Source organism: Trichosurus vulpecula, chromosome 2 (assembly GCF_011100635.1).
Source record: "Trichosurus vulpecula isolate mTriVul1 chromosome 2, mTriVul1.pri, whole genome shotgun sequence".
NCBI classification, from domain to species: Eukaryota; Metazoa; Chordata; class Mammalia; order Diprotodontia; family Phalangeridae; genus Trichosurus; species Trichosurus vulpecula.
The window spans coordinates 38,737,016-38,762,308 of record NC_050574.1 but is presented as its reverse complement, the minus strand read 5'-3'; the positions used below and the strand labels follow the sequence as shown (position 1 = coordinate 38,762,308).

The 25,293-nt window shown below is 52.2% G+C and overlaps 2 protein-coding genes across 2 annotated transcripts; both read right to left on the bottom strand.

The window, feature by feature from the left end:
• Positions 1-465: 465 nt before the first annotated feature.
• Positions 466-3,253, bottom strand: GNG8 (G protein subunit gamma 8). The gene is made up of 2 exons (XM_036742601.1): positions 3,170-3,253; positions 466-594 (listed from the first exon to the last, which is right to left on the bottom strand). Exons 1-2 carry the CDS (start codon positions 3,251-3,253, stop codon positions 466-468), a joined length of 213 nt encoding a protein of 70 aa, XP_036598496.1.
• Positions 3,254-10,633: 7,380 nt separating this feature from the next.
• DACT3 (dishevelled binding antagonist of beta catenin 3) lies at positions 10,634-23,770 on the bottom strand. The gene is made up of 4 exons (XM_036742498.1): positions 23,480-23,770; positions 16,995-17,091; positions 16,689-16,838; positions 10,634-14,823 (listed from the first exon to the last, which is right to left on the bottom strand). Exons 1-4 carry the CDS (start codon positions 23,768-23,770, stop codon positions 13,448-13,450), a joined length of 1,914 nt encoding a protein of 637 aa, XP_036598393.1. The 3' UTR covers positions 10,634-13,447.
• Positions 23,771-25,293: the final 1,523 nt, after the last annotated feature.

Below are 25,293 nucleotides of genomic sequence, written 5' to 3'. Positions count from 1 at the left end.
GGGGAACAATGCATGGGCTCGGTTAGAGCACCCTGGGGGACAAGTGTGAGTGCGTCGCCCACCCAGATGCGGCGGCTAATACGCAGGATTCGGCTTGGGTCAGAACGGGAGATGGGCTATGGGATGTAGCCAAATATGGAGAACAGAGGGGACCAGGCGTGAAGAACACGGGAGCTGGCCTCAGGGGTGGTCCAGAAGGAGCGGGGAGTGGCTCGGGACTGCCCACGGGCCGCCAGATGCTGAGGATGCTGGAGAAGGGATGCGGGGCGGAGGGGAGATGAACGCTCCCTCTCTGAGCATCTCCACCCTATCGCTCCCACTGCCCCAGGGGAGGACGCGGGATTCCGGTCAATCTAGATCTCTTGCCCCAACCGCCCCCACTCCCGGTGCCTCAGTTTCCCCCACAAGGCCAGGCGATGCAGAAGTCATTCATTTTATTTCTGTATTTTTAGGGAGCTGGGGGGTTCAGAGCAGGACGCAGAAAAGTCGTTTCTCGCGGAAGGGATTCTCGGCCGCGGGCACCGGGGTCACCAGTGGATCCTCCTTCACATGCGCCTCACAGAAGGCCAGCAGCTCGGCCGCAGCTTTGGACACCTGAGGCGGGAGGTAAAGGGTTAAGCGCATCTCTAGCCACCACCCACCCAAGCCAGCAGAGTCCCCCTTAGGCGACACCCTCTGGTCAGGTCTGGAACTACACCAAGTAATCTCCGTGGTCGCCGGTGCGCAGCACCACCACATGGCCAAGGCTGGAATCGCAGTCTTCTTCACAGACCTAATGATAGCCGCGCCCCCGCGTGGCCGAGCTTGGGAATGCACCCTGACCCTCCCGCTCATCAGGGACACCCACGGGCGGGGCCATCGGTCTAGGCTCCCCACCCAGTCCTGATACTCATAGCTCCACCACTTGGCCAAGCCTTTCTCCTCCCCTACCCATCAGCGACACCCGCTGGCCGACCCCAAAACTGCAGCAGAGATTGAAGGACATGAGTCCCTTCTCAGTCTTGATGCCGACAGTGACAACAGTGACAGCCTGGACCTACGGCTGTCTTGTCACGCGATCACAAGATTAGGGCTGAAGGATATCTGAGAGGTGGTCAAAGATCTGAAGCTGAACGGGGACCTCAAGTCAAGCCCCTTCCTTTTTGATAGCAGAAAAAATGACATCCAAAGAGTTTCCACCCGAGATAACCCAGGGAGTAAGAGGAGAAGCCTGGATTCAAACTCAGGCCCTCCGATGCCAAATCCAGCATTTCCCCCTCCCCTAGCACCATGGTACTACGCCAGCTCACCCATTTTACACATGAGAGAGGGGAAAGTGTCTCACCCAGTGTCACACGGCAAGAACCAGATCCTCAACTCCAACCTAAATCCCTGCATCTTATGTCCTTGCCACTAGTAAGAACTCATGTTTATAGCAAAGAATTTTCCAATTAGAAGGGACCTCAGTGATCATTTGGTTAAATCTGTGCTCATAAAAGATATCCCCCAAGAGAACCCACCCTACAAATGGCCATGCAACACTTGTTTGGTTATTGGAAGACACCTAGTGAGGGAGAACCTACTACCTCCCGTGGAAGCCTTTTGGATAAGACTAATTATTAGGAAGTTTTTTCCTGACACGAAGCTTAGATTTTCTTGTTCGCTCCTAGTCTTGCCTTTGACGATAAATAAATAAGCCTAATCTCTTTTCCACTTTGAAGTACTCAAATACAGCTATCATCACACTCATCCTTAGACTGCTCTTCTCCAATATAGATAGTCACCTCTTCTGCAACTTATAGCCTTGGAGAGTTGTCTGGGGGCACCGAGAAGTTATGTGCCTGGCCTTGGGTCACAGAGCCAGGATATGTCAGAGGTGGGATGAGAACCCAAGTTGGAGTCAGGAAGACCTGAATTTAAATCTTTCATCAAACCCTTACTAGCTATGTGTTCCTGGGCAAGTAACTCCCTTGCTCTGTGACTCAGTTTCCACATTTGAAAAGTGAAGAAGTTGGATCCAATGACTGCTAAGGTCCTCCTCCTCCTCCTCCTCTTCCTTCTTCTACTTCTTCTTCTTCTTCTTCTACTTCTTCTTCTTCTTCTTCTTCTTCTTCTTCTTCTTCTTCTTCTTCTTCTTCTTCTTCTTCTTCTTCTTCTTCTTCTTCTTCTTCCACACCACACTGTTGGTTCATACTGAATTTACAATCCACTAATGACCCCAGATTTTTTTTCAGACAAATGCTATTTAACCATCTTGTATTAGTGAAATTGATTTCTTGAACCTAAGAATAAAACTTTCCTTTTATCCTTATTGAATTAGACCTAGGTCCTGATTAGTGTGGATAATGAATCCCCTGAAGTGGTCTTTTATTTGAATTTGCATTGCATATTTCCATTGGGCTGAAACCACTTACAATACTTTACATTTATATATTTATATATTCTATTTTTACACGTATATCTTCAAATAGTGTGAATTCAAACATATTCAACTCCTTCAGGAGATTTGTTATTTTCATTCATTGGGATCTGGCTGCCTATCTTCTTAGATTCAAACCAGTGTTCTAGCTTGTCAAGATGTTTGGGAATCCTGACTCATTCATCCAGGGTCAGCTTTCCCTCCTAGCTTTGTATTATCTCCACATTTTATAAAGATGCCACCTATGCCTTTATCCAAGTCATTAATAAAAAAATTCAACATTACAAAGCCAATTACAGATCCTCAAGGCACTCTACTGGAGACCTCTTTCAAAGTTGTCCTGGCCATTAGAATCCATCCAGTTATACTTGCATCTAGCTCACTTCATTCCATCTTTTTTCACAGGAATTGGATGAGATACTTCACAAAATGCCTTTCAACTCACAAATACCTTTTTTCTGCAACTCTGCAAGGCAGATAGATTGTTATTGTCCCCATTTCCATATTTGGAAACTGAGACTCTGAGAGGTCTCCCTTACCAATACTTACCAATAATCACAGAGGAGTAAGTGTCTAAGGAAAGTTTCAAACCCATTCTCCTGTCTTTCAGTCCAACACTATATTTACTACACCAGACACCAGGTGTTTTTCCTTCTTTTCTTTTCTCTAGTCCCACTGCACAACGTAAGTCCCAGGTCTGAGGAGTGGATCCTTTTGTCCTCTGTTTCCTTAGCCTCCGTTCCTACCTCCCAGTCCCCAAACTGTGCGTACCTTCATGCGTTCGATGTTGACCTCCAGCTTCAGCTGCTCCACTGTCTTGCGGGCCTCGGCAATCTTGGCCATGTTGTTGGACATTGTTGTGAGGAAGGGGTTAATGCTCCTACAGATGCCCTGGGGACAAAGGGACAAGGGGATAGGGAACAGAGGGCTGGGAGGAATTGGAAGAAGGGGGCCAGGGAAATGGAGGGAAATTGGAATGAAAGATGAAGGGATGGAGGATAGAGACATAGGGAACAGGAGCAGAGAGAAACAGGAAAACAGAGAAAAGAGACAAAAATTAAAGAAAATAATCATGAAGGGATGTAGGAATAAGGCACAGGAGTAAAGGGTCAGGAATTAGGAATATAAAGGGGGATGGGGGTTAGGGATTAAAGAAAACAGGCATGGAGGGACAGATGGATGAGTCACAGTGGTGAAGGGTCAGGAATGGAGAAATGAAGATGAGGGATAGTTGAGGGAAGTGGGAATGCCAGGAGTAGATTGAGGAGCAGGGGGTTGGTAGAGAAGGATTGCAGAGCAAAGGGTTGAAAGGCAGGGTTGAGATAGAATGAGATGTAGAGAAACCAGGATGGGTAACAGAGGGATGGAGGGAAATAAGAGGGATGAGAAAAAACAAACATGGGTGGGCAGAGGGATGGAAGGACATAGGGTTGGAAGAGAAGGATGAAGGACCAAGGGATGGAGTATCAGGAATAAGAAATGAGGCACAGGAATTGGGGAAAACATGAATGGGAAAGGGAGCAGAGGGATAGAGTTGGAAGACAATGATAAGGGACAAGGGGCAGAATCAGGGTGGGTGGGGTGGAGGGAAACAGGAATGGGGAGCCAAAGATGAGGGATAGTGATGCAAGAAAACAAGCATGGGAGAGGAAGATGGAAAGACATAGAGTGGAGGGGCAAGAGTAGATACAATCAGGGATGGGGACATAGGAATGGAGGGATGGGAGTTGGATGATAGGGATAAAGAACAAAAGGATGAAGGAAAATTGAAACTCAGTGAGAAGAAGGAGGGAAATAGGAAAAACCAGAGAGATGTAGAAAGAGAGATGAAGGGACAGGAGAGTGGAAGAGATGAAGGACAGGGATGGAAGAAAAGAGGAAGATGAGAGAACAGAGGGATGGGGAAAACAGGAATGGGGAACAGAGAGATAAAAGGATGGAAGGAGCAAGAAGATGGAGAAAGCAGTTGTTGGGGATATAGAGAGGGAATGGTATGGAGAGATAAGCAGATAGTGATGAAGAACAGAGGAATGGGGAAACAGGAATGAAGAACAGGGTTCAGAGAGGGGAAAGGAGATGGGAATTAGGACATAGAATTGGGAACATGGAGGGGAGAATAGATGGGGGATGGTCTCTGTAGCAGTTGCCCCCCACCCTGGTTGTCTATTTCCTATGATTCCCCCGGAGCTGAGGGAGGTGGGGGATGGACTATATTCATGTCTTGTTGAGTGTCAGGGCCAAGGTGGGGGGGGAAGATGGAAAGGAGGGGGGAGGACTCCCCATGCCAATTAGCACCAGCTCTAAAGCAAAAGGGAATTAAGGTCCTGGTGGGAGAAGAGAGGGGGCCTGGGGAGGGGGGCTAATTAAGAGCTAAGCACCAGCTGCCCCCTCTTCTCCTCACCAGGAGGCCCCCACTCTTCCCCAACCCCCAGCTCCAAGTCACTGACTCATTAGCCAGCACTAGAGGAGAGAAGGGTCCAGACATCCAGGCTCCCAGCCCCCAGCACAAACAAACCTTGGCCTTCCCCCTTGGGAAAGAAGGACAGAGGGACAGAGGGACAGAAGGAGGGGGGCCAGAGAGATCGAGAATAATAATGGGGAACAATTAGATGGAGAAAGAAGGGAAAGACAAGGAGACAAGGGTTGGAGGAGGAATGAAGGGAGAGGATAGAAGGATCAAGGAAGAGAGGGATGGAGGGACAGATAGCTGGTTGGGGACCCAGAGATGGGAGGACAGAAGGAAGGCAAATGAAGAGGAAAGGGGCAGGAAGAGGCTCTTACCTGTTGCTCCTTCTCTGCCTCAATAGCAGAGGCTGAGGCTGGAGGGAGCAGCTGCCACAGCACCCTGGGGGCAGCCCCGCCCCTGCCCCCCTCCCTTCAGATCCCCCACACCCTCCCCTGCTCCCTGTCCCTAGGGCCTCTTCAAGCCCTGATCTCACACACGCACACTCAAGCGAGCATACACACACACATGCACACACACACACACACACACACTCCCTGAGTTACAATCACAGAGATACACATCTCACACACACAATCAGATGTGCACAGTCACACATTCTATCATAACACCCAGTGTTTCCCATGCACAGACCCCTGCAAACACAACTGGACAGTCACAGACACATAATCAGTGAGCCCTGCACACACAGGCATACACACAGCAACATGCGTGTCTCATACTAAATTAGTGGCAAACATTATGGAACACAGTTGAAGGCAGCCACTCACACACTCTATTCAGGACACATTCAAAATCAATCTCTCTCTCTCTCTCTCTCTCTCTCTCTCTCTCTCTCTCTCTCCCCCCTCTCCCCCTCTCTCCTCTCCAGCCCCCCTCTGTCTCCCCTCTCCCCTCTCCTCTCTTCACCCTCTTCTCTCCCAGAGACCAGGACCATAGTGTCATTATCAGATCAAGAAACCTTGTCCCACTCTCCATCCCGGAACAGACAGTTCCCTCTCTCCCTTGGAATGACCCCAGATCCCCCAGAGCCCAGGCTGTAATGCTGAAAATAGCCACAGGGCGGTGACAAAGTAGCAAAAAGGAGTCCTAAATGCCTAGAAGGCCAGTCTCAGGATCTCAAAGCCCCTTATTTAGCCACCATTCAGGGTCATAAGGAAACTCAATGCCCTGGGAACTCTGGGGAGAGGGAGGATGAGAGGACTGAGCCCTACATCACCCAGTGTGTGTGTGTGTGTGTGTGTGTGTGTGTGTGTGTGCGCGCGCGCGCGTGGATCAGTCCACACAATCCCAGGATATTAAAGCTGAAGGGAGCTTAAATCATTGAGTTTGAGCCCCCTTATTTTACACATATGGAAACTGAGGCCCAGAGAGGGAAACTAGCCAAATATCACAAGAGTCAGGAGCAGAATTTTAGAAATCCCAAGCACTGGTAGAGAATTACCAGCCACCCCCTTCCCCCAATTCATCCCATCTTTCTTTCTCCTGTCCATTCCCTGTCTCCCTTTTTTTCAGAAAGAGAAGTCTCCTTCTCTTCTTCTGCACTCTATCCCTTGGAATGCTCATCAGCTCCCAAGGAGTCAAGTATCATCTTGATGTAGATGACTCTACTTACCCAGCCCTAATCTCTCTTCTAGCTGCCTGCTAAATACCCCCCAGCTGGAGGCATCTCAAGCTTAATATGTCCAAAACGGAACTCATTATCTTCCCCCTAAACTCACCCTTCCTTTCTCCAAACTTCCCAGTTTCTCCACCATTCTCTTAATCACCCAGGTTAGTAACCTTGAAGCCATCTTGGCCTTTTCTCACCCTAACCTTCCATGTCCAGTCAGTTGGCAAGTCCTGTCCATGTCTCTTGTATGTGTTCCTTTCTCTAGCTACTACCAAACTAGTTCAGGCTCCCCTCACCTTTCCTGGACTGTTAAAAACTTTCAGTCTTTCTCCTCTCCAACCCATTTGTAGATACAGAAATAATCTCCCTAAATCACAGGTCTGACTATGTTACTTCCCTGCTCAAAAATCTGCAGTGGCCACCTACTAATTCTGCAATTAAACAGGGACTCCTGAGCCAGGCATTTAAGATCCTTTCCATTTTTCTTTTTGGAGACAATCAGGGTTAAGTGACTTGCCCAGGGTCACACAACTAGTAAGTGTCCGAGACTGGATTTGAACTCAGGTCTTCCTGACTTCAAGGACGGTACTCCATCCACTTTCTAATCTGGCTGGGACTGACTTGTTCACTTATTTCACATTACTCCCATTCATGACTATGTTCCAGTTGTTTTCCATGAGGCAGTTGGGTGGCCCAGTGGATACAGAGCTGGACCTGGATTCACCAAGTTTGAGGTCAAGAGCTAGCACACACAACTTCTACCTCTGTGACCAACTCTGCCAGTCTCAGTTGGTTCCTCAGTTGTTGAATGAGGATAATAGTAGCCCTTCCCTCCCAGAGGTACGAGAGCACTTAGCACGGTGCCTGCCACTTGTTCCTTCCCCCAAGCCCATACTTCTATGTTCCAGCTAATGAGCAGAGGTGATGGAGTCAGCTGGGTGGCACAGTGGACAGTGTGCTAGAAGACCTGGCATTAAAAGCATGTCTCCCACACTTTCAAGCAATGTAATCCTGGGGAATCATTTAATCTCTGCCTTACTCTCATGATCTGTAAAATGAGGTTAGTAAAAGTATCCTGCTCCTAGGGCTAAGGAAAAGTTGGGACAATATTTGTAAAATGTTTACAAACCTTAACATTCTATATAGATGCTGGCTGTTACGAGGAGGAGGAAGGGAAGGGAATAAGCGTTTATTAAGCACCTACTATGTGCCAGGCACTATTTTAAGCACTTTACAAATATTATCTCATTTGATCTTAACAACTCTATGAGGTGCTATTATTTTTACAGTTGAGGAAACTGAGGCAGGCAGAGGTTAATGCCTAACATGCATTCCAAGTCCCATTTCTGTTGCATATACAGGCCCCCATTCAACAGGGAATGCTCTTCCTCCTCACCTCCCATCTCTTCCATCTGAAGTTTCACTCTAAGCTCAGCCCAGGGGCTGCCTCCTATTCCATTTCAATCAATTACTGCTGTGTATGTGTTGTGTATCACCCAGCAGAATGCAAACACTTTGAGGGTAGGGATTATTTAATCTTTGTGTGTTCCCAGTGCCTAGCACAGTGCCTGCCAGGTAGGAGGGTGTTGATGTTACAATTTAAATGAATGGAAATTGATGGTCGTTTTAGAGCTAATTTCCCCCTCTCTGTGTAGGCATCCTGCCAGTGGCTTCTTCTCTCCCTTGTTGTTGCTTTCTCCATCTCCTTCCCTTCCTCCCACACTCCCTTTCTTCTGTCCTGAGGCCTGTGCTTGGCTCTGCTCCCATTTCTCTCTCTCTCTCTCTCTCTCTCTCTCTCTCTCTCTCTCTCTCTCTCTCCCTCCCTCCCCCCTCTCCCTCTGTGTGTGTGTCTGTTTCTCTTTCTGTGTGTATCTGTGTGTCTGTCTCTCTGTCTCTGTCTCTCTGTCTCTTTGTCTGTCTCTCTGTTTCTCTTTATCTCTCCATTTCTCTGTCTCTGTCTCTCTGTCTCTCTCTCTCTCTCTGTCTCTCTGTCTCTCTCTCTCTCTCTCTCTCTCTCTCTCTCTCTCTCTCTCTCTCTCCCTCTCTCCCTCTGTGTCTCAGTCTATCTCTGTCTAAGTCTCTATGACAAGCTGGAAATAATCCAGACGAGGATGATCAGGACATCCGGATGACGCCACGAGAGGATCTGAGGGGGTTTAGCCTGAAAAAGTGAAGACCCGGGGAAGACATCATAGCGAACTTGAGAATGAGGAGGGCTGGTTGTCAGGCGGAAGCAGCGGGATTCGCTTCATTCGGTTGGCCCCACAGGGTAAAACCAGCTTCAAAGCCTGGGAGCTACAGGCAGACAGATGGAGACTGGCTCTATCTATTAGCTGCCCAGCCCAGAAGATTACTAGATTGCCTCAGGAGGTAGCGACACCTCCTTCCGGGATGTTCTCCTTCAAGAAAAGACAAAGTTATCACTTGTCAATATTGTGTGGATTCGTGCTCAAGGCGAAGCTGCATCAGAGGGCCTGTAAGGCACCTTGCAGCTATCAAGATGAGGCTTGTGTTGTATTTCCAGGCAGTGTGGTACGTCCACTGGCTTTGGAGTCAAAAGACCTGGATTCAGAGGACAAATCACTTTCTTTTCTCTGGGCCTCAGTTTCCTCACTAGAAAAATTCGAAGGTTGAGCTAAGGCCCATCCAGTTCTATCTATACACATCAGGGTGTCTTTGGGTCTTTCTCTTTGTTTTACTTCGCTCCCCTCACGCCCCACCTCCAGTTAATTCCCCTAGTCTCCAGGGCAGGTGCAGAGCTGGGCCTCCAAATGATCTTGTGCCCCCCAGGGAAGGGAACTGGTCCACATCCCCGAGGGCCTGGGGGAAGACAAGGGCTTGGAGCAGAGATCAATCTAGAAGAGGCCCTGGGGCAGCGGCAACTGGAAGGAGGAGATCCCCGAGGGCCTAGGAGAACCTCGACCAATCAGGGCGATGCCCTGGAGAGGTGGCGACAATAGAAGGTGGGACTGTCTGGGGGAGGGGTCTAGAGAAAAGGGAGGCACACTGGGGGCAGGGCCTAAAATCAGGGGTGGGAGGGATGCAGAGAGAAGGGGGCGAGAGTTCTCAGCTCACCCAAATTCAGTGTTTATTTATAGGGGCTGAGTCAGCCGGCGCCAGGCCGGCTATGAAGTGGGGAGGGCAGAGAAGAAAAGGGGGGGCTTCCTTCTGCCTGCTCGGGAGGCTGGGGGTTTCTGAGTCCCTGGCCTAGTTGGGATTTTTTTTAGTGGGGGGAGGATTGAAGCCTGGCGTCCCCCCCAGCCCATGCAGTTCCAAGTCTGGGCGGAAGGAGAGGGGCAAAGAACAGAAGGAGCAGAAGGTGCCGGCAATGGAGGAGGAAGGGGCACCGACTCCAACATCTGGAACACATCAAGGCGACTGGAGCTGCCAGGAGGGACCAGGGCCCCCCAGTCACAGAGCGTTCTGAAAGAGAAGTCGGCGCCAGGACCCGGGGGGGGAGGGCGGGGGCGGGGAGCGGAATTGAGAGGGGAAGGGTAGGGTCTCCTTCCCCAGGCCTGGGGAGGAGGGGTCTGTCCGCCGGCCGCTCCCTCCCTCTCCCCAGCCCCTGGCGCACCTTTGGGGCTCTAACATTCTGAGGGGGATGGGGTGGGCTTCCCCTCCCTCTCCTGGAGGAGAAAGCAGCGTCTGTGTGCTGGCGCGGGGTGGAGGCCGATTCCCGGCTTCCAGGCCGGCCCCAACATCTGCTTCTCATAAGGCAGGGGCTGGGAGGCTGAGCCGCGGAGAGGGGACGGCCTAGCCCTGTTCCCCATCCCCCAGTGCCAGGTGGGGGGCAGGGAGAGAAACATAGAAACCCGAGCGAGATGAGATGGTCTCTAACGAACTAAAATTCTCTAAGAACTCCCCCCCACCCCAACCCGCACCCTGCAAGTTTCAGCTACCCTTATGGACCCATCCTAGCTGTTGTCCCTCCTCATCTTCACCCCCCAGAAACCCCTCGCTTCCTTCCAGGCTCAGCCCAAGCACCATCTCTGGGAAGAGGCCTTAAGCTTCTCCGAATACAGGCTCTTTCCCCCCCCCCCGATAGAATGTAAACTCCTTGAAGGCAATCAGTCAACAAGCTTTTATTATAGGCCTACTATGGGCCAGGCTCTGTGCTAGGCGCTGGGGACACGAAGACAGAAATGAAAAAACAGTCCCTGCCCTCAAGGAGCTTCCATTCTTTCAGGTGAGACAATGTGTACATAAATAAATATATACAAGATATTTACCAACTATTTACATGGCCATGGGATAGGGCCACTAGCAGCTGGGGGTGGGGGGAGGAGAAAATTAGGAAAGACCTCCAGTAGAGTCTTAAAGGAAATTAGGGCTTCTGGGAGATAGGGGTGACAAAGGAGAGCATAGTAGGCACTGGGAACGGCTTCTTGGTCTCCTAATGTCTATCACAGTGCCTTGGAACATCAGAGGAGATCAGTAAATGTTTGCGGATTGACCGATTGGTGAAGGCAGCTACTGTGCCCATCTAAGTTTAGCGAGTATCTCCCTGCCCACATAGGGCACATGGTGCCCTCATTAAGTGGTCATAGGGTGAGGTGGATGGCAGGACCACAAGCCTTGAAGCTGAAAGGAACAGTGGGGACACCAGAGACATACAGAATGATCAAATGTCAGGCTTGGGAAGCATCCTGAGAGACCCATCTCGTCCCTTTTTTTAGAGACAGAGAAAATGAGGCTTATTTCAAGTACCCCCACAAAAGGCCTTTCCCGATTCCCCCAATTATTCATGCTCCCCACCCAAATTACTTTGTATTGTATGAGAGGCATCCAGACAGGCAGAGTGAATAGAAAGCTGGTCTCCTAGCCAGGAAGACCCAGGTTCAAGTCCTACCTTTGATACTTTCTTGGCTGAGTCATCCTGGAGTCATTTCAGTACTCTATGACCTAGGCAACTCTCTAAAACTAGAATTTGCAGAGAAGGCGTAGACCTGCAAGAATGGAGGGAATGTCCTCACCTGAGAGTTACCTATGTCGATGAGATCTCAGTCCCTACCCTTCCTTCGGATTTACTTGTCTGGGTACTCTGCCTGGGAATTTCTGCCCAATCCAACCTAAGTTTCCTATCTCTGGGTCCCCAACTGCTAGGCCAGTGCAGGGCACTTGATAGGCACTTAATAAGGGACAGTTGACTCCAAGTGAATGCTCTCTCTCCTGACATCAACCTCCTGGGATCCCTAGCTTCCTTCAAGGTACAAGTCTGGCCAGATGACTCCCTTGCTCAAGACCTCCTATTGCTCCCTATTGGCACACTGGTGCTTCTCTTACAGGAAGGTTGGAAGCCCTTCTTGGTGTTTTTAGTTATCGATGTAACTGATTCCTCTTCCTCAAACTGTCATGTTTCTACCTATCTGCTTTCATGTTTTGCTCCCCTCCCCTCCCCAGTAGAATGGGATCCCCTTGAGGGCAGGGATTGTTCATTTTGTCTTTGTAACCTCAGGGCATGAGGCAGCAAGGCTAAGGGGGTGGCCAGAAGTAAGGACCACCTGGCTTCAATGACCACCTCCAGCACAGCATATCCATGTGAGCCTGGGATAGACTGAACTTCTCAGCACCCCAGGACCTCGAAAGAATGCACTATAACTAGAGGTGGCCAAGGAGATTCTGGTCTGAAAGGGCATAGGATGATTCCTACACCAATTCAACCACAATTCTGCGGCCTACAGTCTTCAAGAGTTGCCTAAAGCATTGAGAAGTGAAGTCACTTGTCCAGGGTCACACAGCTTGTATGAGTCGGAAATGAAATTCGAATCTAAGTCCTTTTGACTCCGAGACTGGCTCTCTATCCATTGAGCTATAGAAAACGCATTTCAAAAAAAAATGCTTATTGGATTAGATTGGAAGAGAGTAAGCCAAGGCTGCCATCTCTGCATGGCCACCATGTCAGGACCAGGGCCAGAGGAAACCACCTCCGGAATAACACTGTGAATTTATTTACAAAGAGAATATAGAAACAAAAAGGGTCTGGCTCCCGTGGGGCAAGGGTGGGTAGGGGGCAGGATCGCCATCCTCAGCCCTCACACACTCACTCGTCTGGGGAGTCGCCGTCAGGATAATAAATACAGCAACTTAAAAAACAAAACTAATTAGGAATTGGTGCCCCTCTGGCCTCCTCCCTCTTCCTCTATCCCTGAAAATCTACTTGTTCCTTCCCACCCCCACTCCATTTTCTCACTCAAGGTCACCAAGAAAGGGCTAGGAAGCAACAGGGAGCTCAGGCCCTCAACTACTTTTGAGCCCCCAAATTAGATTATAAACAGAGCCATCAGAAAAGATCCCAGGGAGGCTTAGCCCTACTGGACTCTCCCGGGACCCATGAGCAGTCCACAGTGTACCCCATCAGAGGTTAGGAGAGTATTCCCTCGTCATCTACTGGCCATTTCTGTCATCTCGGTGACAGATAGGGTAGGGTTTGGAGAGTGAATGGAAACATGGCCCAGCAACTGAATGTCAGGATTGTAAATGGGCCAATGAAGATGGGAAAAGGAGAAGAACACCCGATAAAGAAGGAACTTGGAGGAGAGGCCCAAACTTAAAGTATTTCCTTGGCCAGAAAGGGATAGGAAAGTAGAGAGCCCTTCAGTACAGGGCAGGGGCTCCTTAGAGGCTCGTAGGTTCACAGAATGTCAGAGCTGGCAGGGACCTTAGAAATCGGGTGTCCAAACGCCTCACATTACAGAAGAGGCCACTAAGGCCTCAAGAGCCGAAGGGACTTGCTCAAGGTCACTCAATTAGTGAGTGGCAGAGGCAGGATTTGAACCCAGATCTCTTCATTCCAAATTTCTTTACACCACACTGCCTGCTTCACTGAGTCCATTCTATAGCCAGGGAAACTGAGGCCCCGAATTCGCCCAAGTCCACACTTCGAATCAGCGGGCGAACCCTGGCGTTCTTGGCTCCCAGTCTAGCCAGCCAAAGCAGGGCTGGGCAAGTAGCCTCGGCGCTGCTCCCGACGAGCTCACACCGTGGTCATGACCTTCAGCGAGCCGGAGCGGAACCGTAAGATCTTCTTCTTGAGCGCGTGGGAGGCCTTGATCTTGACGAAGACCTTGCCCTGGGCTCCCCCGGGGCCTCCACCCGGCCCAGCCGCCGCTGACGCGGCCGCCAACTGTTGGGGCCACACCAGGCCGCCGCCGCTGCCTTCCGAGTCGCTGGAGGCTGAGCTGAAGGCCAGGGACTCGCCGTCGCTGGCGCTGGACTCGCTCTCGCCGTAGACAGGCCCGTAGCCGCTGCCGCTGCCTCCCAGGGAGGGACCCCGGCGTCCGACGGCCCCGCCGCGGCCCGCCGAACACTCGGAGTCGCTGCCCGCGCAGCCGTAGAGAAGGCGGCGCGGAGGGGCAGGTGAGGGCCCCGGGACCCCTCCGACGGCCCGGCCCCCGCTCCCTCGAGGAGCGGCCTTGACCCGCCGCCCGCCCTCGGCCTCCTCGCCGCTGATCTCGGCTGTGGAGCGCCAGCGGCGAGAGGAGGCGGGGGCCGCGCCCGCCGGGGTCCGACGGGGCCGGGCCGGCCGCGGCTCCTCCCTCTCCACCGTATGGTACTTGGGTTCGCCCGGGCCAGCGCCTGGCCTGTTCAGAAGGCTGTTTTCTGACTGCGAGCGAGCTGCCTTCTTGCCTCGCGGGGAGCCCCGGCGGGCCGCCCCGTCCGGGAACCGGCCTTTCCTGGTGCCGCCCGGCCGAGGCCGCTCCCTCGGAGGCGACAGCTCCACGCTGCGGCCCCGAGTGAGCGGGGGAGGTGGCGGACCCTTGCGGCGGGCAGAGCGGGCCACTGGAGGCCCGCGGATTCCTCCGTGTGCTGCGGGGATGTACTGGGCCTTCACCAGCCGGCCCTCTCCCGGGCTGGGGGGTGAGGAGCCTACCGGAGGCGCAGGCTCGGCTGGGGGCGGGCTGGAGTCCCAGGGCGGCCAGCCCCCTGGTCCGGGAGAGCCTCCCACGCCGGGGTGCGTCGACTCCTCGGACCGCTGCCGCGCGCTGTTCTGCCTTCGGAGGGCTGCCGACTGCTCACCTGGCCCGGGGCCGGGACTGGTGCGGGGCTGGCCCGGCCCTGGACGCCCACGGAGTCGCCGCCGGCGCCGCAGAAGGCCTGAGATGTAGCTCTCCAGGTGGCGGCCCGGGGCAGCGCCGTCCGGGGACCCAGCGATGGATGAGTCCGTATAGAGGCGGCTGCGCAGGCGGGGGCTCTGCAGAGCCACCGCATGGAGCGGGCTGGGCGACAGGAAGGAGGTCACACCCCCGGGCCCGGCCTCCTGGGCAGCTGTCGGATAGGGAGCCGAGAAGGAGCGAGGCACCCCTGCCTGGCCTCCCAAGGAGGCCTCGTGGGAGCTGGGGCCCGCTTCTCCTACAGGGAGAGAGATGACAAGAAGAGCTGGGGACAGTGTCTCCTCCTCCCATCCCAAGACAATCCCCTCCCCCCCTCCCTTCCCCCACCTTATCTCTTTCCTCACCCCATTCTCTCCCCTTCCCTCCCTCCCTTCGAGTGAACCCGTAAAGTTAGAGTTGGAAGAAAGGATGTTAAAAGACTATTAATGGCACCTCAATGATTTTGCTGACAGGAATATAGTATGAATTTCATTGGTATGAAATGTCATTTCAATACTACCAAACGTAGCTTTGGAACAGATCTCAGATAGCGTCTGGTCTCTTCATTTTGGAGATGAGGAGATTGAAGCACCCCGAGGTCCAGGGGCTTTTCGGCACAGCCTCGGGTGCAGAGCCAGAACTCCCAGAATGCCCAGGTGTCTAACGCTGTGTTCAGAATACCTTCCTCTGCACTGCAGCCACTCCAGAAAGGACTTAACCGGGAGACCCAGCGGCCTTAGCCAGTCAGTGAGGGAATGGTTCCCTTCCCAGGTGGGTTGGCTGCTGAGGACAATTCTCCAAGTTCTCTTTGCTCTTTCTCCTATTTACTGATTAGAAGAGCAGAATTGGGAGGCAGCTGGGTAGCTCAGTGGATAGAGCCCTGGGCCTGGAGTCAGGCAGACCTGAGTTCAAATCTGGCCTCAGACACTCACTATCATTGTGACCCTAGACAAACCATTTAAACCTGTTTGCCTGAATCCATAGGAAAAGGAAATGGCAAAGCACTCCATCATCTTTGCCAAGAAAACCCCCATTGGGGTCACTAAGAGGCAGACAGGACTGACTGGCAAAGTGCTTCGCAAACCTCAAAGCATTAAGTTGTTGGTGTTAGCTCTAAATGGATGGTCCTCTTTCCACTCATTTTCCCCAATTCCTTTCCCTGCCCATTCTCTTGCCTAGTTATCCTGGCAGAATGTAAGCATTCTGAGGGCCTTACTGAAGCCCAAAGAGGAGGAAGGACTTACCCAAAGCCACACAGCAGGTTAGGGATGTGAAATAAAAACCATGATTTCGAGTCCAGCTACTCACCTACCCCACTCCCTCCCTCCAGCCCTTTGGACAAACCTGGTCCCCACCTTCTTCCTCCCTTTGTTCTCCTCCCTCCTTACTTGTCCTCACCTCTCCCCCTTCACACACCCACATACACACACATACCTCACACATACACATACCACATATAAACACACAACAAACACATACATACTACACACACATACACGTCCCTCACATATAGACATACCACACACAAACACAACATACACACATATATACACACCACACACATACACATCCCTCACACATACACATACTACACATATCCACACCACACACATATATACAAACCATACACCACACACACATACACACCACATACATACACATACCACAATACACATACACCCACACCACACATACCACACACATACATACCACACATACCACATACACATACAGACACACACCACACATACATACACCCACACCCACATCACACATACACACCACACACATATATATACACCACACATACATACACACACCACATATGCATATGCATACACATACACACCACAATATACCCACCACAGTATACACAATATACACATACCACACATACATATAGATACCACACAACATACACATACACATACCACAAGCACATAGACACCACACATATACATACACTCATACCCACACCACACACACATATACACACACTTCCTTCAGAAACCCTCAGCACAATTCCCTTCCAGTCACAAAATTCCATAAATCAATGGCCCCCTTTCCAAGGCTCCTTCTTTCCACCTCCAACTTAACCAAGTGTCCCTTTCCTGGCCTTCTTACCCAGAGACTTGGGCCTCTTGCTGGCAAATACTCCCCGGGGCTCAGAGGGGCCTAGACGGCTGTAGGAACCAGAGCCAGAGAAACCACTGTCACCTCCAAATGTTGAAGGAGGGGAGTCTGGACCAGTAGGGGAAGGGCCTTCATAGAAACCTGGATGAGGTACAGAAGGGAGAGACTGAAGGAGAGAAAGAAGGAAGGGGAAGGGAGGGGAGAGATGATTGAGAGACAAAAAGAGGGAAGGTAGGTTGGGGCCTCAACTTTGAGAGTTGAGGGGATTTAGATTTTGGTTGCTGGGTTTCCTCTCACCTGAGCTCAGCCCCACATCTTCCTCCAGGCCTTCAGCATCCAAGCTCAGCTCTCCCAGATGTTGACCCAGTTCCCACATCAACCCAGGCAAGGCCTCCTGGAACAACAATGAGTGTGAGGGGAAGGAAAGAGGAAGGACCCAAGGAAAGACACTCCTGCACAGTTGCACTCTTGCCCTGAAACCCGGGGCCTCAAGTCCCCTACAAAGAACACCAGGAATAAACAAGACTAAAAGTGAGGAAGAGAGAAGGAAAAGGGACCAGAGACTCCTTGGGGGGGCTGAAGGAGCCTTGGAGTTGGAGAACCTTCCACTCAAAGCAGGAGGCACCTTTGCAGACACTGACCATGTTGCTCCCCTAAATCAAGAAGAGTCCGGGGCTAACCTTTTGCCTTTAGAATAAAAGACCAATGTCTTTGCTGGCAACACTTCTGCATCTTGCGCTGGGCTGTGTTTCCAGGATGATTATCCATTATTCCCATCATGATGTGCACTCCAGCCAAAGTGACTCCCTTGCTGTACCCCAGTACAGGACATCTCAAGTCTCATTTCCATGCTTCTGCACAGGGTTTCTTTCTGTCAGGCTGGAATGCTCTTTCTACTCACCTCCACCTCTGGGGATCCTAAGCTCCCTTCCAGGCTCAGCTGAAGTTCCCAAAGTTGCTAGGGGACCCTCCCCCCACCCCCACTATGTATACGTTTTGTGTTTACTTATCTGTTTACTTGGTTCTCCCTCAGTAGAACATAAGCCCCTAGAGGGCAGAAACTTATTTGTATTTTGTCTTTGTACTCTCAGCACCCTGGACAGTGCTTGGCACACAGTAAGTGCTTAATGAATGCTAGTTGAATTGATTTGGATAGAGGTTGGCCTGAAGCCAAGAAGAATCTGAGTCCTTCCTCTGGCTTGTGTGACTTTGGACAAGTCTCTATACTCTTCTGTGCTAGACTAGTTTGAAATCTTGGTGGGGAGAGTTTTCTCACCAGGACTTCCCAACTCGCTCAGATCATGACACTGGAGGGCATGACTGAAGGCCCCTCCTATTCTTAATCCCTTCCTGAAGGGGAGGGCAAAGATGGAAAGGGAATGAGCTTTCTCTAATTTGCCTTGGAAAACAATTACTCCTCCCAACCCGCATCTTCCCTTTGGATTTAGATCGGAATTTTCAAGTCAGCTCAATTAACAACCCCTTATTAAGAGGCTACAGTGGCTTGGGGAAGCTACAAAGCTGATATAACCATCAGTGGTGCAGGAGAAAGGGCACTGGATTAGGAGTAAGAGGACTTGGGTTCAAAACCTGACTTGCTGCTTACTAGCTACGTGAGCTCAGAGGAATCCCTCAGCCTCTTTGAACTTCAGTTCCTTAAATGAAGAGAGTTGGACTAGATCAAGGGTGGGGAATCCTCGGCCTTGAGGCCACAAGTTTTACAGAACAAATCCTTTTATTAAGGGGATTTGTTCTGTGAAGTTTGGATTCAGTCAAAGGGCCACACTTGAGGACCTAGGGAGCCACATGTGGCCTTGAGCCGGAAGTTTCCCCACCGCTGGACTGGAGGCCTCTGAAGTTGCTCCCAGCTCTATGGCTATGATCCCGTCACTTCACCTCCACCGGCTTCAGTTTCCCCACTTTGTAAAAAAAAAAAAAAAAAAAAAAAGAAAAGAAAAGAAAAGCAAAAAGGAGAGGTTTGGTCTCAATGGCTTTAGCTGTCCCTTCCTATTCTAAAGCTCTGGTCCCTATCTATGACAGATCCACTAATGTGTTTGTGAATGCCTTTGCCAGCTGAAAAGCATCTTGTCAATGTCAACCATTGACAGCAGCAATACAAAATATGAGGAGGTCAAGGCAGGGTGGTCCAGGGGATCAGAAAGGCTTCACGGAGGAAGCGGAGCTTGGACTTGGCTCTGAAGCAGTGGCAGAACTTCGGCAGGTATCCAGATGTCCCCTCCTGAATGCAGAAGGGAAGCAAAGCGAAATCAGTCTGGAGCACCATACACGCACTCAGACTTTTGGGACACCCTGGAGACACCCTCTTGGGAGGGGGAAGGGCACAAGGGACAGTTCAGTTATACTGCGGGTCCACCTGTGCCTAGCTCCATGAAGATGAGTGGCTAGGGCTCAGGCAAAGAACTTGAGCTGATTGGCCTAGAGTTATTGTGCCTCAAGGCAGGGCACTTGGAGAGTGCCAGTACTATCACTTCCCACCAGGGCTGGAGAACCTTTGGTCTCAAGGCCACATGTGGCCCTCTAGGTCCTCAAGTGTGGCCCTCTGACTGGATCCAAACTTCACAGAATACTTGAGTGCTTGAAGAATTCAGGGACCCAGCCTTCTAAAGAACGCCAGGAAAGCCCCACTTTCCCCCCATACCTCTCTGTCCCCCGGTCTATCTCTTCTGTACTTCATCCGGATTTCCACGAGGCACTTCCCTATTGGACCTGAGCACTACCAGCCCATTGGGAGAAAAGAATGTTGTTCCCCCCACCCTCGCCAATACAAACAGCTAAAGGAACAGAAAGCTGAAAGGGAGCAAAAAGGCAACATGGGGAGAGAAGAATAGCTGGACTTTTCCCTAAGCTATTTTGGTGAGTGATTCAGATAGCACAGGTTCACTGGAAAGGGGCTGCCTCTTTAGCCACTTGAAGTTTCTTTCCTTGCAATGAGAGGACCTCAAGGTAGGGCTACAAAGCTGGGTACCAGCATGAATTTCTAGGGTGAGAGTGGGGCTCAGTGGAATGTTAGAAGCTTGCCTGTCTAGCTAAACCAAGTTTATATTCCTTCTCAGGCAAGTTCAGCCCTTTAGGATAACAAAATTAGGCAGGGGACCTGAAGGTGACTGTTGGGCAGAATTAGATTCACCAAGTTGTCCAGGGGAGGGGGGAGGCCTTGTGAGAAACCCCAATTTTGTTTTCTTTCTGATGGGAATCCAAACCATGGTACCATGAGGGTACCATGGGTCTGGGGAATTGTATAGAATCCTGAGAGGAGAGAGACTCACCAAAGGAGAATGGGCCATTGTTTATGCACCACTACAAACCTTTTATATGTTTTCTGCAGGGAAAAATAAAGACTGTCCTAGAGTTGATATATGCATTGTTACTTTTGTTGCTTTAATGGACATGGAGGACTTTTACCTACTGCTATGAAGACCCAGACAAAAGCTGTATTGGAAATTATATTTTGAGATTCCCCAGAGGAAACTGGGTGGGGTAAAGTGAGCCAATAAGTGATTTTCCCCCTATAATTCCCCGTGATTGAACCTGGTTCATCTAAAGCCAGAGCTTAGGGAATGTAGGTCAACGTTTGTAGGACTTTACACCCATTAAATCTTTCACTTAGAAACTTAGAATAGTGGATGTTTACACCCATAGAAACTTAAAACCTAGGTCCTTATACTCAGAGCTGTAATTTCCTTAGGATAAGATTTCGAAGCTAAAAGGCAGACAAAATCGAAAGAAAGAAATAGATCCAGAGGTACAAAAACATTAATAGCAGCTTTTTGTGGTAGGGAAAGAACTGGCAACTAGGTGGGGTGCCCATCAGCTGGGGAATGGCCAAGAAAATCATGCAATGGGAATGTAATAGAATGTGCCGTTGTTTGCATGCCGTCTCCCTCATTAGACTGTGAGAAGATCCTGGAGGGCCGGACTGTCTTTTGCCTTTCTTTACCAGAGTTTAACGCATTGTAGATTTTTAATAAATGTTTATAGACTGACTGACATAAGAAATAACAAGAGAGATGGATTCAGAGAAATCTGGGAAGACATTCTGAACCGATGCTGGGTGATGTGATAAGAGCCATGAGGACAATTTATACAATAATCATGTCTTTGAAAGACTTCAGATCTTTGATCAACTATGATGCCAAAGGATTCCTAAGAGTGGTGATGGATTCAAGATGGAGAATAAGACATATTTTTTGGACATCACGGGGAAATTTTTTCTTCATGATCTTATATTTGTCATAAGAGTTTTGTTTTTCTTTTCTTTTTCCGTTTAAATTGAGAGTGGATAAGAGGAAAAAAATACATGCTCATTCATTGAAAAAGAAAATTAAAAAGCTAAAGTGCAACTCAAAGATAATTTTCTCCAATGCTCTCCTTTTACAATTGGGGGAACTGAGGCCCAGAGTGGGAGAAGGTCATGCCTTCTCCCATACAGGGTATCTATCCAAAGTCCAGATCAGAAGCCAGGTGTGAGCACTGCCAGTACCTGCTCCCTCCACTACCATTCCTGACCCTCAGAAAAAAGATTCCTGTCTGGGTGTTAGGGGGTGGAGGGCAGGAATAAGGGAAGATTGGCCTCCCTGGTCCAGGAGCTGGGAGGAGAGGAGGGGCAAGGGGCAGGGCTTCACCAGAAGAGTCAGTTCCTTCCCTATTTAGGGCAGAAAGAAGGGGGCCCTGGAGGAAACTCTCCCCACCTCTCCTCCCCAACCCTCCCTTCAGCTCCTTCAGGGCTAGATGCCAGAGAACACTGTTTAGAGATCCAGGATTTCATAACCACTTAGAGCTTCCAGTTCATTTAGTCCAACCCCTTCCCTTTACAGAGAGGGAAACTGAGACCCAAGGTTACACAGAGATTAAGATTCAAATAGAATAGATTTCCATATAGACTCATTTCCTCACTGCACTCCATTCCTCTTCTAAATTGCCCCAGTGGCCCTTCATCCCCACTAGAAAGTCCATCTAACACTAACTTTGGTCCTTCCTGCTGCGGGGCTAAGAGAGCCCAGTTCCTCATGAGGGTACATTGTGTATGCGGGGCTCGGGCTGGAAGATAGGTTTCCCCCACTATCCCCTCCTCACCCTCCCCTCAGAGAGTATATTTAGCCTTCCTCCTCCAGCCCATGCTGTCTCTCCCTCCCTCCTCCTCCTCCCCTCCCCCCGCCCCCCTTCTGCTCTGCCTGGAGACAGCTCTGACTGGGGCGGCCTCTCCCACCTCCCCGGCCCCCCCTCAGGCTTCCTGACCCCAAGCGGGTGAATGAACCTTCTCCTCTGAGACTCCCCAGGGCGCCCAGCCCTCCTCGCGCCCACCCGCGGTGAGAAAGCCTTCTCCCTCCCACCCACCCCCCCGGTCGCCGGATATTGGGAGGCACAAGGGAAAGGCAGGGAAACATGGGGATGGGGAGGGATGGAGACATAACGAGAGGGAGCCACAGAAACAGAGATAGAGACATGGAGATAGGGAGAATCATCTACTCCTCCAGCTTCCTCGACCACCTGGCTCCCCCACCCCCCCAGCGCAAGTTCACGGCTGGCCTGGGTACTACCCCCCCATAAGACCCTCTCCTTTCTACCCCCTCCCCTTTCCCACCCCCATCCCCATCCCAGTGGTTCTCTCCTCTCCTGGAGAAGGGCCGAGGCGGAGGCCAGGAGAGGCGGGGCCTCCCACAGCTGTTTCTGCTTGGAGAGAGGAATGTGGCCAGGCCCTCCCGGGGGAAAGGGGGGGGGGGAGTGTGAAGGAGGGCTGCACAGCCCTAGGCCTGTTCTCCCCCATCCCCCTCCATGAGTTAAAGCCCACTTCTTTCCCCTAAAAAATAGGGGCCCTCATTTCCTCCCCCAACCGAAGGCCAGGGTTGGGCTAAACGGGAGGAGATTCGACCAGAGAGCATCAGGTCAGGGAAATTAGGGCCTGGAGAGAATGACACGGGATTGGGGGTCGGGGGGGGCAGGAATAGAAGGAAGGAGATCTGGATGGTCAAAAGGGGACGCATTTAAGAAGCTGAAACCAAACGATACACAGAGAGACCAAGAAAGGAGAGCCTGAGGGATCGAGGAGCGACAATGCCCCGCCCCCCTCCCCAGTTGACCTTCGCATCCCTTGCCAGGCTCATCCCCCTACCCCAGGTCTGGGAGCTCTTAGACTAAGCTCAAGTCTGGAGAAGGAGGGAGGAGGGCCCCAAGAACCCTCCACGGGTGCTTACAGCCTCCAAGTGACTCCCCTGGGTTCTGGCCCTCTCCTCCTGTGAGATCGCCAAGACCCCTAGCAGGGGGGGAGCGTAAGGAAGAGAGTGAAGACGGGGAGCCCATAATGAGACCCGGGGATTGGGGAGGTGCCTCAAGTCCCCCCAACAGTTCTAACGCTGAGCCCCCTCCCAGCCCTGCCAAAGCGAGAGGGGACCCCCAATCTCGGCTCCCCAATGACAGAGAGACCTGGGGACGGCTTGGGGATGGAGGGGGAGGTCCACCGCCTCCCGCTCCGACTCCCCCTCCCCCTCCAGTCTCTTCTAACGGATCCGAAGCCAAGGCACAGGGAAAGGGCCAAGATGCACAAGCACAGGGAGGGAGAAGGTGGGGGGCCGTGATCCCCGCGGGAAGGGCTCGGAGGGCACGAGATCCGCCGGGGGATGGCTGGGGCCGGGGGTCCGGCCGGGAGGGTGGGATGTCGCCCAGGCCCAGCGAGGCGGGGAGGACGAAGAGAAGGACACGAGGGCGGGGGGCTGGGAGGGGCCGTACCCCACGGGGGGATCTCCAAGCGTCCTCTCCGCACTCACCAGCTGCTCCTCCAGGGCGGCCGCGGCCCGGCGCGCCGCCGCCTCGTCGTCGTCCTCCTCGCCATCGTCGTCGCCCAGAGCCTCGTCCTCCTGGTCCCGGCCGTCGTCTGCCGCCCCGCCGGGCCCCGCGCCTTTGGCCAGCGGCTGGCCAAGCCGGAGCGCCTGGCGCACGCGGAACTCCTGGCGCTCTCGCAGCCAGTGCAGCTCGCAGAGGCCGGCCAGGCTGCCCTCCAGCCAGCCCCGCAGCCGACCCCGCTCCGGGCTCACGGGGAACGAGAAGGCCCGGATCATGGCCGCGTCGTCCCCTACGCCGGGCCTCGGCCCCCGCTCCCGGCTTCCCTGGGGGCCCCCAGCGCCCCGCCGGCCGCGCGCCCGCCCGCCGGTCCGGCCCGGCTGTCACCGTCTCATCTGCATAGGCCACAGCCCATTGGGCCGCCGAGCCGAGGCTGATCTGCATCGCCCCGCCTCCTCGGCTCTACCAGAGGGTTGCCTATTGGTGGCAAGCCGGTGATCCACGCCTCTCGACTCCCCCAGCGGCAGGGCCATTGGTGGGCCTCCGGGGTCTGAGCAGTGAAGATCTGCATAGACCACGCCTCCCGGCCCCTAGAACCCAGGGTCGGGGAACATTGGTGGGCCTCGGGGTTCGGGGCCCTGATTAGCAGCATAGCCACGCCCCCCACATCCCCTCCCCCCCCACTGCCCTCGGGGGCTGCCGGCCATTGGTGAGATTTCCTCTATCTGCATAAGCCCGCCTTCTCTCCCCTGCCCGATCTCATTCTGCCCATTTGAACCTCTCGGATTCGCCACGCCGCCCTGTCCTTCAATAGTGCAGTCCCACCCTCCATCTCCCTTTTCTTCCTGTGATTTGATGCGCAAGGCCCCCTCGCTTCACGGCGCCCGCTGATTCGTCTGTCTGTGGGAAGGGCGGGGTGTCTCCCTTGGATTCGCCCCATTGTGGGCGGGCATCGATAGAATGGTCTCTGGGAACTTGAATATTATAATTAGAGAAAGTTGGGCGGGGGTAAAAGAGGGGACTAAGCGTCCTTTCTCTTCTCCGCTCACCCAATCGGGTGACGGTTAGGGGAATAAAGGCGGTCCGTCCTTTTTCCTCCTAATCCTCCCCTCCTCAAATCCTCCAGCCTCTCCGCCCCCGCCCCCACCCCATCCTGCCAGAGTCCCAAAGCTCTACCTCCTCCAGGGAGACTTCCGTGATTCCTCCAGCCTGCAGCAGCATTTACAATCTGGCTGCCGGTACGATCCTTTCCATCTTGGGCCAGGCTCTGACTATGAGCGGGATGGAGCCCGAAGGAGCCAAAAGACAGCAGCGCAGGGTGGAAAGGGCTCCTGTGAGGGCATCCTCTGAAGGGACTGAAAATATTTCCCCGGAAAAGACTTAGAAGAACTGAAGGGACGGTCAGTAGCCATAAAGACTGTAAGCCCCCTGAGGGCAGGGCCTGATGTGTCTGCACCCTCCAGCGTAGGGACTCCCTGGTGAGAAAATTCCCGACCCCACCCCCCAACACACATCTGCACCAAGTTTGGATAGAGCCCAGGCTCCCGGAAGCTGGTTCTCTAATCTTTACACCACCTCTAAGTGCACACAGTAGGTGCTTCATGCCTGTTGACCTGGAGTATCTGTAGGGCTGTCACAACAATAACCAATAGCTGGCATTGATCAAGATTTGAAAAGCGCTTTACAAATAGGTCATTTGACCTTCACCACACCCCTGGAAGGTAGGTGCTACTATTATCCCCATTTTACAGATAAGGAAACTGAGACAGAGGTCAAGTGACTTGCCCAGGGTCACACTAGT